General features: G+C 48.2%; 1 protein-coding gene across 2 annotated transcripts in view; it reads right to left on the bottom strand.

Annotated features, from left to right (window-relative positions):
- Positions 1-207: 207 nt before the first annotated feature.
- GNA14 (G protein subunit alpha 14) overlaps positions 208-13,657 on the bottom strand; it is a 179,142-nt gene continuing 165,692 nt past the window's right edge. Inside the window, exons 1-6 of one of the 2 annotated variants that reach the window (XM_076008611.1) lie at positions 11,185-11,442; positions 9,724-9,878; positions 7,193-7,321; positions 4,985-5,114; positions 2,378-2,531; positions 208-1,320 (exon numbers count right to left, since the gene is read on the bottom strand). In XM_076008611.1, the coding sequence (XP_075864726.1) occupies positions 1,130-1,320; positions 2,378-2,531; positions 4,985-5,114; positions 7,193-7,321; positions 9,724-9,878; positions 11,185-11,337 (912 nt within the window). In that variant the 5' untranslated portion in view covers positions 11,338-11,442 and the 3' untranslated portion in view covers positions 208-1,129. Of the gene's footprint in view, positions 1,321-2,377; positions 2,532-4,984; positions 5,115-7,192; positions 7,322-9,723; positions 9,879-11,184; positions 11,443-13,657 lie in introns of those variants that run through there. The other variant, XM_012759773.3, reaches the window with a different exon arrangement.

Raw genomic sequence — 13,657 nt, 5'->3', positions numbered from 1 at the left:
GATTCTGCTTTTGCTTTACCCAGCCAGCTACTAAAGGAACTCCAACATAACATGATGAATAACAGATTTGCCCCAAAACGAGGAAACTTAGTTCTGTTTCTGCATTACTAACGATTAAGACCACCTTAAGAGAAAAAAGCATTTTTCTTTTTAGGAGCAGAACTATCAATCAACCATGAGCTCTAAGAAACACAACATAATCCAGAGTTAATAGCAGAGTGGTATATTCTTAGCCTCCTCAGAAAGGCATAGCATACATCATTCAAACACAGCAAACTGTGGTGGCCATCAGAATTGTGGGACAGGTTACATAATATCCGTTAAACAATTTGGGTTTTTAGCCATTTCATAAGTTTACAAGACCTTGTCAATATACATTGGGGAAAAAATATATACACACACACAAGCGACATACACATTTTTCAACATAACATGCTATCTACATACAGCCTATATGTCAACTTTGGCTTCATGCTTATCAAAATGTGGCAAAACTAAATTAAATATACTGATATATTAATTGGGCTTAGAAAGTTAACACACAAAGAATGAACTGTTTTAAAAAAATCTTTGGTGGCATATTAAAGGAGTTCTTTAGTGTGAAGAGAGAAAAATATTCAATTAGAAATGTCTCTACATTATAAGATTTAATAAAAAGCTTCAAACTGATTAATATTCTTTAAAAAAAAAAAGTCACCCAAATTAATTCTAGAGGTCTCCAGGCATGATCTATAAATTAACCAGCCCCTCTGTTGCATAATTTTTGATGGCTATTTTTAAACACACTTAAAATTTAATTTTAAAAAAAAACAGTAAATCACAGTGGCCTTTAAAAATTCTATATAGTACCAAATTCAGAGATTACACAAACTGTAAGAGTTGTGTCTTGACACAAAAGTCAACAAAAGAATTATAAAAACAACTTGAGAATTAAAGACTTAAATATGTTGGTAAACTCAAATTTTATCTTCCAAGTCCTAACACCCTTCTCTCTCCCTGTGAGCTGCATGATGTCCTTGGTTCCTGGCACAGGGGGCTGGCTCAGGTGGTGTCAGAAGCACTTGCAAATAAAACAAGAAGAGCTTGCAAACCATGTCTTCTGTTACAGGGGAGGAATGCGCAGCAGCTTTTAAACTAGGTTGAATTCCCTCAGGTTGAGTTGGAGAATTGTGTCTTTGACAGCAGCAAACACAAAGCGGATATTCTCTGTATCTGTAGCACACGTGAAGTGGGAGTAGATGACTTTCTCTTTGTCGGGATTCTGATCTTGGTAAAGCTTCAGGATGAAGTCTCTGGCAGCTTTGACATCCTGCTTTGGTCCTAGTCACAAGTGTAATTAGAGGAATAAGACAGACTCTCCATCATGTCCTCTCAAGAACTGTTTTTAAGGTCCTCTTGTTCTTATTGGGGATCCTTCTTTGATTTTACTTTTTATTTCTGGGGAATAATTTACCTGGAACATTGTTTTTATTGCATCTCATTATGAACCCATAAAACAGTAGTATTTTAAAGTACCCCTCAGGTATCTAAAAATTGTACTTTAAGATGATTTGTTTAAAAATAGTGACCCAATTTAATTTTCTGATTTGGACCACTTGTGAAGAGAAATAACCATTATTAACTTACACAGACAGACAGATGTGGGCTGGGAGTGGGAAAAGGAAGAATGTGGAAACTAACCTTATTAGGCTGATTTTAAAGCTTGAGAGCTCTAATCCTGTAAATATGAATGCCAAACTTAACAATACTTGAGACCTCCTGTACCAGAAATAAATTAGCAGTAAGGTATGAAACTCTCCTGCCTTGGACAAGTTATGTAAAAAGAACTTGAGAGTCCACCCCGTGTCTGGGAATGGGGATTGCCACACTTTACCCTACATGTAAGAAGTGCCCGGTGCTCGGACTGGCTCGGAGGCTGCAAAGATAAACGGGGCACAGTTCTGCCCTTGAGGAGTTGACTGGGAAGAGGGCTGAGTAAGCAGGTAGCTGTGTATAATAATACGCTGCACAGCATGATGACAGCCACGTGAGAGCAAGGGGAGCCAGGCTGCAGGAAGGAGGAGGCAGCCCTACTGTGGGGCAGCCGGGCAGGGGAGGGTCAGAAAGGCTCCCCAGGGGAGGAGAGGCCTCAGTGGGGTCTTGGAGAACGAACCGGGAGTCAGCGAGAGGAGTTAGCAAGTGTGCTCCGGGCACTGAGAGGCGTGTGTGGAGGTGCTGAGACGCTAACACACAAGGTGCAGCCAGAGCTTCCGTTCACAGGGGGACACGGGCTGTTCCAGGCAGCTCAGGGAGCCGTTGTGAGCTGGCACCTCTGGACCGATGCCCGGGAGGTGGACATGATCGACACAGAAACATTGCCCACAAGATGAACACTTACCTGTGTATTCTGGGAAATAGCTGATTAGATGAGAGTACATGATCTTCTCTTCCAGAAGATCTTTCTTATTTAAGAACAAAATCACAGATGAGTTCAGAAACCAGGGGTAGGTGATGATGGTTTTAAATAAGGCTTTGCTCTCTTCCATGCGGTTCTAGGTGAGAAACAAGGGACTTAGGATAAACTAGAAAGAAAACGGTACTTTAGAAACAACTTGCCAAATCGCTGGTCTATCCTCTCGTCCTGCTGCAGTCTCTGGTCCCTGTTCTGCTGAAGCTGGTGAGCACATGTCGGTCCCCGGCACCCGGCCGCCTGCTTCTGATCCCCGCCTCCCCACCCTCTAATGAATCACCCTCTAATGAATCCCCTCGCCTGTTGCACCCCAACTCTTCTCTAGCCCCAAACAAACATGTAAGGAAATAAGAAAGGCTTCAATGCAACTTGGAGAAGGAAGGTTCAAACCCACATCTGACAAAAGTTTTCTGTGTCATGTGATTGTTGGGATTACCGAGTGGGGAAGTGCCAGCTTCAGACTTGAGATGGCCACTTTAGTTGGCTTCCAGACAGGAAGGAAGGGAGGGAGGGAGGGAGGGAGGCTCCAGCCCTTCTTCCAGCCACTGCCCTCAGGAATGCTAGCCGCTGGCAGAGACGGGCACCAATGCTCCTGAGCCACCCTGTGCCACACTTCACAAGCATGACAGTGTCCCCATTTGATGGCTGAGCACACTGTTGTTCGTAACATTTAAATAACTTTCCCCAGCCTATGTAATAGTGGGATCTGGTAAAGACTATGTAGGACAGTAATAATTTCTAAACATTAGACATAGGCCAGAAACTATTAAATGCTCCTAATTTATGGAGAGCAGACAAGGGTACATACAAATCTTATCTGGTGACAATACTTGTTCTAGGTAGCACTCTGCTCTCCCCCAAATATTTTTAGGAAGAAAGAAACAACTTCCCTTTAGGAAGGGGGAAGAGATCAGGCTAGAGAACTTCGAAGCTCATGCCATAAATCTCTATCTCCCTACAACAACCAGACACCCAGGCTCATTTTCCAATTAATACATTTTGGGGATTAAGATCTGGAATATATTACCAGAGAAGCAACCCCTCACCTGTTTGTAAAGCTTCTTTAAAATTTATTATGATCTTATCCATAATGATCTTCAAGGATATGCAATATGTGAAAAAAAATTCCTGTACAGCAAACTGAGTGGACACACTACAAATCCACAACCAGGAGGGGAAAGTCAGGAGTGGCAACCACTTAATCTTTCTCAAAATACCTTGTGGTTTTTAGAAGAGGAGAAAATGTTTAATTTCTAAGCATATTAAGCTGAGATACTGGTCCCTTGTGCGCCTAATATTTTGAGTTTCCTGAGAAATGTCACAAGTAATTTCGAGACAGATTTGGAACTAATTCTTTATATTGATAACCGGATGTCTTTCATTAAAAAAAAAAATTCCCCACTTGGGAGAGCTGGCCGGCGGATTTCTGTTCTTTGCACACTGATACAAGTAAATGGGTTAATCCTCACTAATTAGGTAATATAAATGAGCTCCTCTGAGAAAAGTCTGCTCTCAAGAAATACAAGATACAGTTTGTTCATAGTTATTGCCTGATCCTAGACAGAGTTCTTTGTTGATTTGCTTTTATGCCCTGGAAACAAGAGATATCTTTCAAAAGGTCAAGAGATCTTGTGCAAGTTCAAGGAAAAAGATGATGAGGAGGACATTAGTATTCCATAGAAACCACCCCCAACCTCACAAAGAAGCGACCGTGATGGTCCTCCTCACTTTCCAGGCAGATCCAGCTAATGGATTTGGATGAGCCAGTGCTATGGCAGCTCGGAGGGGACACTGGGTTAGTCCCAGCTGCCCTGAGCGAGTCCCTCCCAGGGGAAGTAAAGGCATATGCAATCCCAGGCAGCCCAGGACTCTGCTAGGGACCGAATTTGGGAAAGCCATGGGCAGGCGGAGGCTGGGAAGCCTGTGCTCAGATAGCATTTATTAGAGGTAGTGTTGCTCAACTGTGGCTGTTCACTGGAATTCCTGGGGGGCTTGGAAAAGAACCCCCCCAAACTAAACCCAGTAAACATGAATCTCTAGTGTGGTGTCCAAGAGATGGCATTTTTTAAAAGCTCCCCAGGAGATTCCACTATGCTGCCAAGGAGGAGAACCTCTGCTTTTGAGTGATTTCCAACCTTAGCAGAGCGTTAGATTCACCTGGGGAGTTTTTGAAACAATCACTACTCTCAGGCTGCACCCAGCAACACTTAAATCAGACTCTCCGGGATTGGACTGAGGCTCTGAGGGTGTCTCAGCGTGCATCTGAGTTTGAGAACTGGGGTTCCCGGCTAGTGACTTTCAATCTTTCTTACGTATCTGAATTTCCTCCAGTTTTGTTAAAACGTAGATTCTGATTTAGTCGGTCTGGACTGATTCGAGAGGTCTGTAGTTGTCCCAAGCACCCAGTCCACAGACTACGGTTTGAGTGGCAGGACTACTTAACCTAAGGAAGAGGCTCCACTGCCTGACCCGGATACCACAGAAATAGGTCTCTGGCTTCTGCAGCTACCTAAGCTCCCGACCCAGCCCGCGTACCTCATTGTCGCACTCAGCCAGGACCTGGTCATATTCGCTCAGAGCAACCAAGAAAATAATGGAGGTGACGCTCTCAAAGCAGTGAATCCATTTCCGTCTCTCAGATCGCTGGCCACCGACATCCACCATCCTGTTCAATAGAAACACAGATCCCTCCAGGGCATGAACCATTACACGGTGGGAATCAGTGCTCACCGGGGTCTTCGAGAGTGAAAAGGGGCCCTAAGTGTCCAGGGTTTGAACACCACCGCTTCAGGCAATGTGGGACCACGGGATGCTCCCTAGCAAATGAGGCACAGAAGGTAGCAGGAGCTCCTGAAGCCAGACGCAAAGGCGACTCGGTGGAGCCCAGTTGGGGACACGGGTTAGGAAGCTGCTGCGACAGCCCAGGCAGAAAACAAAGACACCCACATTCGGGTTTTATGCCAACCACTGTAGAGTCCCCGGGCACCAGATACACAAGGGACGGGAAAGCCAGCAGTCTCCCGGGTCCCCCCAGCTTTCTTCAGTCCCTGGGCCCCTTTTTGTTTTCATGGCTCCTCGAATGTATCCACTAATCCTTTCTGCATTAATAGATGCCACCCATTCTTCCCTATAAAGACCAGCAAGTGTCCTCTGTGCACATGGAAATCCAAAGGCTCCATCTGTGTCTTTGGGAAAGATTTCCAGGCACAACGCCCCAGGAATCCCAAGCCTGAATGCTCCAGGGGCCAGTTTATGGAGGCGAACCAAGCGGACCTCTCCGAAGCACAAAAGCACCCACTGCACGAGCGCCAGACACTGCGTGGGCCAAAGAAAATACACGGTGGGCAGATTCAGCCCACAAGCTGCCAGGTCACACCTCGCCCCCACCCCACCCCCTCACACACATAACTCCCCAATCCCTGAAGACACTGGACCAGTGCGGTTGGCGGCACTCCCCAGGACTGCTGTCCAGGAAGGTGCCAGAAAGAAAACCAAAAATCTACCCGTGTCCTTGCCCCACGTCCTGGAGACGCAGCCACTCCTGCAATGATGCATTCGAGGCTGGCTGTGCCACCTCGCAGCAGGGGGTGGAGCTGGAAAGGGGCATGCAATTGTCAAGAGGTTGGGCTCAAAGAAGCCATTCTATAAAGGCCTCGATTTCAAAGATCGGAATTCCTCCGTCAGAAAGATCCCGCTGGGGGGCGTGCTCTGAGCTGTGAAAGAACAGATGTCGCTGGTTGATAATGTTAAACCTGATCGCCAGGCCCCAGAAGGTAATGCAAAACCCACTCGCCAAAGCCCAAGAAAGATAAACGTAGGAGAAATAAAAGTCTTTTTTAAAACAAAACAAACAAAAACCTTGGGAGCCCCTCTCTGAGGTTCTAGAAGTAACCGGCAGCAGTTGATTGTGAAAAGGTTTAGATAAGTTCATGGGCAGACAGGCACAGGGGCTACCGTTACAGTCAGTGAGTGGTCTGCTAACCAAGATACAGGACGTCTGCTGAGGGGCTGGACCAGAGGAGCCCCCTCCCATGACAGTTCTGAAGAAGTGCTGCGACATAACAGGGAACAAGCAGGACCTGGGTGTGGGAGGACTGGCCTTGTGCTGTCTCCACTAGAAAAGCAACCGTTAGGAGGAAGGAGGGAAATGATGTATATGAAAGTGCTTTGAAATTCTCAGTATGTGCCCCATATTATTGTTCATTTTTACCATAATTAAATGCAGGGAAGATCTACTTAAGTCATCCCAAAAGCATTTCCTGTAAGCAGGAATGCATACATTTTTGCACAGCTGTAAGTAGTTTGTGTATGTTATTCTATGTCATTTTCATACACATTTTTGTATTCTTAGTTCCCTTTCTCTAAGGTTAAATCTTGGAGAAGGAAACAGAAGAGAAGAGAAATATTATTCGACCTTAAGGAAAAGACGTCAGAAATAAGTATACTCCATTTGTGTAGCGCAGAAGTACACACGTGTGTGTGTGTGTGTCACGTACAGATTATTCCCGTTTCCAGCAAGGAAATGAATGCTTCTTCTCTAAGGCTGACAGGAGGGCGAGTTCCTCTCCTTCCAGGACTTGGGACCTAGCACAGTTCCAAACACCCTGTGGCACAGAACATCCTTCTGCCCTGCGCGACACAAGCCCTCCCTGCTCAGGAAAAACGAGTTTAAGAATCCGTTTGGGGGCTTCCAAGCCGGGGCGGACGAACCCCCGGTGGAGCTCGTCGGGGAGGCGGTCTCACCGAAAGATGATGTTTTCCAAGTCGAACGGGTACTCGATGATGCCCGTGGTGGGCACGCGGACGCGGAGCACGTCCTGCTGCGTGGGCACGAACGATGGCGTGGCGATGCGGTCGATGTCCGTCAGGTAGCTGTGGGGTCAGAGGGCGAGGAGCTGGGCCTCCCTCTAGGGAAGGGGGAAGCGCCCACCCTCCTCAAAGGGGAGGCACCCCCAACTCACGGTGACCGCCCACAGACACGCGGATTCCATCAACCGCGTTCTCTCGAGAGCCAAGCCCCGGCCAGGCCTCTCCACCCTCCCTGCGACTGTCGTGAGGATAACAGGGACGAGAAGCCCTTTCCTGAGCTCTCTGGGCACGCGCAGGTCGCGCATCCTCCTCCTCCTCAGGGTTCCCGGCCCCCGCGCGCCCACTGGGGCCCTGAGGGAGACGGCGGGCTGCCAGGGCTGGGACGCTGGAAGTGGCTCCCTCTGACTCCCCATCTGTCCTCCTCCCTCCCACGCGCCTCATCCGAGGAGGACCTTGTGTAATGGAGACGCTCCTCCTGCTCAATGAATTAGATAGAGCTTCTAGGAAAATATACAGACGTAAAACAGGCCAAGGGGACACTCAAAACAATAGCAAGGAGGAAAAGTTTTCCTGTTAAAGGAAGCTGAACATCTCCTAAAATAACCCCAAACCTGCCTTAGATTATTTTTTGCCATATATTAAATATATCATTTTTTGTAGTAAAATAAGAAAATACTTTTAAAAAAAAAACTTTAAGGCCTAAAAGCAAAGGCATTTTTTAGTAAAATAACTGTAACTCTGGCCCTGGTCACCAGCAGAGTTGGAGACGGAGAGCTCCCCGCCTCCTCCCTGCACCGGATGTCAGGGGCTGGCTGTGCGGGTTGGCGGGGGGGCAAGCCCTGCTCAGCACACAGCCTCTGGTTCCAGGAGCAGAGCACGGGCTCAGCCTTCCACCACCAGCCCCGCTGCCCAGATACCACCCCAGGCCTTATGGCGCTTTCCATTTTGTCCTTTGACGTGTGATTCTTAGATTTACACCCGTCTTGCTCCACCAGCCTGAGAGCAGGGAGCGCTGGTTGCACCTGCAGCCCTTACCACCGTGGCCGGCACATCGCAGGCACTCATCAAACTTCTGTGCAACGGACGCATGTCCAAATAAGCAGACATCGCTAGCAAAGCAGCTGCAGACCACTGACGCAGACAGAGGAAAAGTGAATGCCCACTCTGAAGGCCAGGGGACTGTCTGCGTTGCTGAGAGCCACTTTCTCTGTGGCAGCTTGGTCCACCACCCTAGCCACTCCCACGTCCCTCTCAGTGGCCTTGCCCGGCTCTCAAGGTTACATGAGCATTCTGCAGCATTTCTGGGGGGCCTTTTCCAAACGCATCTACATCAGAGCTCTGGCCAATCCCCAGGGCCTTCGGAAGCAAGTAATGCCAGGCTGTCTCAGGGAAGGGCCACGCTGGCTCTGGCTGTGAGCTGTCACTGTTCCTCAGCCTGTCAACGGCAGTTTTCCCTCCTCCTGGACACATTTTCTTCCTTCCATCTCTCTTCTATGCTGCTCTAACTCTTTACCAGGTTTTCTCTTATTCTCCTGCCTTGATGCTTTCTTGCACCTAAATATTCCAACCTGGATCAATGACATTAAACTCTCAGCCTGGGACAAATGCCAAAGGAAGACCATCAAAACCACAGGAGGGGACGTTTGTGGCTTCCTTGTCCCCACTGTCTCCTCTAGATAATGGAGGAAAACCACCCACCCAGGCCAGCCCAGAGGGTGGTGGCAGCACCTCAAGGGAAGGGGGTGGGTCTCAGGAAAGGACTTCAGGGCTCTCAGAGGATGGAAGGTGACACGGGACAGGCTAGAAAGGGCCGAGCTCCAGAAGCAGGAGTCATCGCTTCTTCAGGAAGGACCGTGATCAAACTATGTGCCCAGTGACCAGGCTGAAGGAGGCATCGCCTCGGGACAGTCTGCATGCAGGGCTATCTAAATAGAAATCTTTTTACCTTCGGGGATGAAGGATTTAGAATTTGAGCTTTATGGATCCAGACCTTTGCAGTTGGTCGACAAAGGCGTCAGACCGAGCTTCCCGTGTGTGCCCGTCCGCCCCACTAGAGGGCAGCAGCAGACCGGGCCTGAGCGCTCCACTTTAGGCCTTGGGACCTGCGTCTTCTCTGACGCAGAGACCAGAAAGGCAGAGTGATGTGGAGAGGAGCAAAGTGGAGGCCAGAAGCAAGGGTACTCCTTGTTTAAATCGGATCATTGCAGCATCCCAAATGGGATCAGCCCTCCCAAGGGCACCCCAGGTTTGGTGGAGTCTCTCGTTGAAAATGGCACGCTTAAACCACAGTGCGAACATGGGGGGTGGGCAAGGGGGGACACCTGGGGAGACAGTGGCCAAAGGGTTTTAGGAGGTGGCAGGCGACGGCCCCAAGAAATCGGGGGGCGGGGATACGGACAAGAGGGGGGAGGTGGTGGTCCCCGCGCCCCGCACGTCAGCAACCCCCCACGTGGCGCCGCACTCACTACTTGGCGGAGTCGGACAGCTGGTACTCCCGCCTCCGGTCGTAGCACGCCTGGATCCCCGGGTCCTGCCACAGCTGCTTGATGGCCTCCACCTGGTCCCTGGAGAGCATGGACACCTTGTCCACCTCCACCTCCTTGATCATCTGCGCGTTGTCCTACCAGAGACAAGACCATCTTTGGTCAGGCAAAGGAAAGGAGGCCGATCCGCTGGAGACTGGGGACGAGCCTGGACCCGGTTTAGGGGAGAGGTCGCAGGTGCCCCCCGCAGGGCTGCGCACAGCCACGCCGCTCAGCCGCACCAGCGCTGGGTGGACGCGGCTGCTGGGCTCCGGCAGGGCGCGCCCCAGACCTGCTCCCCTTTTCCTGCAGTGCCCTGGGGCCAGTTTCTCCAGCATGCAACACCCGGTAGGCCCGGCGCGGTGGCTCATGCCTGTAATCCTAGCTCTCTGGGAGGCCGAGGCGGGCAGATCGCTCAAGGTCAGGAGTTGGAAACCAGCCTGAGCAAGAGCAAGACCCTGTCTCTACTAAAAATAGAAAGAAATTAATTGGCCAACTAAAAATATGTAGAAAAAAATCAGCTGGCCATGGTGGCACATGCCTGTAGTCCCAGCTACTCGGAAGGCTGAGGCAGTAGGATCGCTTGAGCTCAGGAGTTCGAGACCAGCCCGAGCAAGAGCGAGACCCCCATCTCAACTATAAATAGAAAGAAATTAGCCAAAACAGCTGAAAAATTAGCCGGGCACGGTGGTACGTGGCTGTAGTCCCAGCTACTCGGGAGGCTGAGGCAGGAGGACAGAAAGAAAGACAGAAAGAAAGAAATTAAATTTGTAACTGGCATCCTATCAGTGAAATTTACTTCCTCATTAGCATGCTGCTCATTTGAATATCTGCATGGCCAATGGAGCCATTTAAAAATAACTATTATTAGTGACACACTAAGGGTTGGGTGGTAGAAGCAGGTTCACCCTGGTACAGGCAATGGGGGGCAGGCATTGTCTTTAGCAAACTGAAAAACAAAAATACCAAATAATCATTACACTTTCTTTGTTCTTTCCTTTATTAAAAAAATTTTAATAGGCTTTACGTTTTAGAGCAGTCTCAGGTTCACAGCAAAATTGAGGGGAAAGTACAGGAAGTTCCACACAGTCCACTTTTTGTTATCATGCATGACTGATAAAAACTCTTTCCCACTGACTGAACCCCTCCCATTCCTCCCCCCATACCACTGATTGTTATGATATTATTATATTTATTATTACCATGATTATTAAGTAATTATTGCTCTAACACTATTTCTCTATTATTACAGTAATTGTTAAGGTTTTAGTAACAATTACTATGTAATTATTACTACTACAGCAGCTACCATTTATTGGCCACTTGCTATGTGCCAAGGGCTCTACCTACATTATCTGGTTTAATCAATGAAAGGCTAGCATGAGGCCAGAACTCCTTCCAAACCTTAGAAAAGGAAAATGGTAAGGCTGCCTGCATCCACAGCACTCCCACGTGTTGGCCCCAGAGACTCAGCAGCCTTTCCTTGGCTGCCAGCTGCAGCAGATAAACAAATCCCGATGAGAGAGGCAGGACCAGGCCTCTTCTTCCCTCTCCCATCTCCCTGCATCTCGTGGCAATTACATCACCCTGCAGAGCTGGCCGTTCACTGGCAGCTGTGAGTCAGCAAAGCATCTGTTTGGTAGCTCTGATCTCCTCAAGTATACATGGCACCCCCTGGAAAGCTGCTTTTATCTTGCATTGTGCATCCTTGAAATCATCCAACAGGAAGCCAGAGGAAAGGAGGATCTTATAGATTCACTTGGCTCAAGGCAAAAACCAAGGGCTCAGACTAAATCGACATCACTTTGCCCCACATCCGTCACACACATACACACACACACACACACAAATCAATCACAAAAACTCTTCCCCGAGGCTGTGCGGGACCCTCGGCAGGTGGTGTCTCAAACAAGGTACAGGCAGGACAGGTTAGTGGGGAAGTGCCCAGGACCAGGAACTGGGCCCCTGGGTTCTAAGTAGTGCAGCTGGGATGTTCAGTGTCCTCATTTGCAAGATGAGCCAGTGATTTTCAGGGAAACCTGAATTATAAAACTACAAAGTATTACTCAAATTTGAGTAGAATTAGCCTTCATTATTGTAGCAGATGCCTAATAAATACTTCCTGTTTGCAAAAACAGGACCCATTTGCAGCCCTTAAACCATGACTTCGGATGCTGCCTGCTAGTGTACTGTGCATCGTGTGTCCTGTTCCCGGCCAGAGAGGATGATGAATGGGGAGCCTGGACAGGATTACTCCGTCTCCCACCTCCTCCCCTCCTTTGGTCCCCTTCTTTCCTCCCAAATAGGTCAGCTGTGCAGAGCTCTACCGTCTACTTGTAAAATAGCCGTTTTCCTCTATATCCTCACGATAAACCAGGAAATGCCACAAGGGCAGAGTCTACAGTGTCTCCTTTGTCCTTATATCCCAGAACCTAGCACAGTGCCTGGCAGATAACAGGTGCCTTCTATTGATGTGTGCATTGAACAAACACCGGTGGCGCATATAAAATTTATCTAACAGACAGAAAGGCACAAGAAAATAAGGGCAGAAGAAAGCGAGGGCAGGATGACAGAAGCCCATGCAGGTCACAATGGGAGCACGGGGGAGGGGATCAGACAGTCTCAGAGGAGCTGCTCGGGTGACCCTGGGCCGAGCTGTCTTTCTAACTCCGGCTCCTGGGTCCTCACCATCCTCGCTTCTTGTGGCGCATGCCTCTTCTGCTGCTGCTGGCCTACATTTAACTGCTAAATTCAACTCCACTGCTAGGAGTTAGTGCTGTGACAATCACCAGGGCTGTGACAAATACATTTCTGCCTCTCCTCCTCACAGACCCAACGTAGGGTTTGTACTTCAGGAGGAATGTCATGTGAATGGAAGTCACTTCTGTTTCTTTTGGGGAGAAACTTTAAGGAGTCTTTAAGTGAGTAACTCGCCACCTTGCCTTTCGTCTGCCGTGGTGGCTCTGGCAGCGTGAGGCAAGACGGGGTCCCGAGTGGCTGCAATGAGCACAGATGCCCTCACACGCTATACCAGATATGCAGCATGAGTGAGAGATCCACTCCTAAGTTATAATCAACAAGTTAAGTAAGCTGAACTTTAGGGGCTGTTTGTTACTGCAGCATAACCGACAGATGTATTCTGGCTGACACATATTGCAATGGATAAATCCAGCCTTTGGCTCTTCCAGTAGGGAGAAAAAGTAGATCCCAGTGAAAATATCAAAGTGGAATGCAAGCTTCTACATTGGCTACTGGGGAGAAGATACAGACATGACCTCTCGAGTAACCAGAGGAACTCAACCAGGAGAGAAAGACATGTTGTTTGTTTAGCCAAGTGAGGGGAGTTTGGGGAAATCTGATTTGAAAGGAGAGCTCAGGCTCTTTGGAAACCCAACAATAGGACTTGAGTTGGGAACAGACTGCACACCAGAGACCCAGAAGTATTCCAAGTTCCAATCTCTCCATTCTGTCATTGGTTCCTCCTGGTTAGCTTTCCTATCTGCCAAGATGTTTCTTCTGAACCTATTTTGAAATAACTTAAGGCTTGCAAAAATGTGGGGAAAATGGTACAAAAGCTTCCTCTATGCCTTTCAAGACTGGTCAAATGTTAACAATTTGCTGTCTTGCTTTATCATTCATCCCTTACCCTGCGTGAGTGTGCATGCAAATACCTTAACACATACGCATACCAACACGCACATTTACTTTTTCCCTAAAATATTTAAGAGTTGCAGACACAATGCCTCTTGATCTCTAAAGATTTCCTAAAATCAAGGACATTGTCTTGCATAATCACAGTGTAATGATCAAAATCAGGAAATTAACATTGACACAATATTATTATCTCATCTTCAGACCCCATCCAAAGTTTGCCAGT

This window comes from Microcebus murinus, chromosome 12 (assembly GCF_040939455.1).
Source record: "Microcebus murinus isolate Inina chromosome 12, M.murinus_Inina_mat1.0, whole genome shotgun sequence".
Lineage (NCBI taxonomy): Eukaryota > Metazoa > Chordata > Mammalia > Primates > Cheirogaleidae > Microcebus > Microcebus murinus.
The sequence above is the reverse complement of the archived record's forward strand: the minus strand, read 5'-3'. Positions and strand labels throughout refer to the sequence as shown.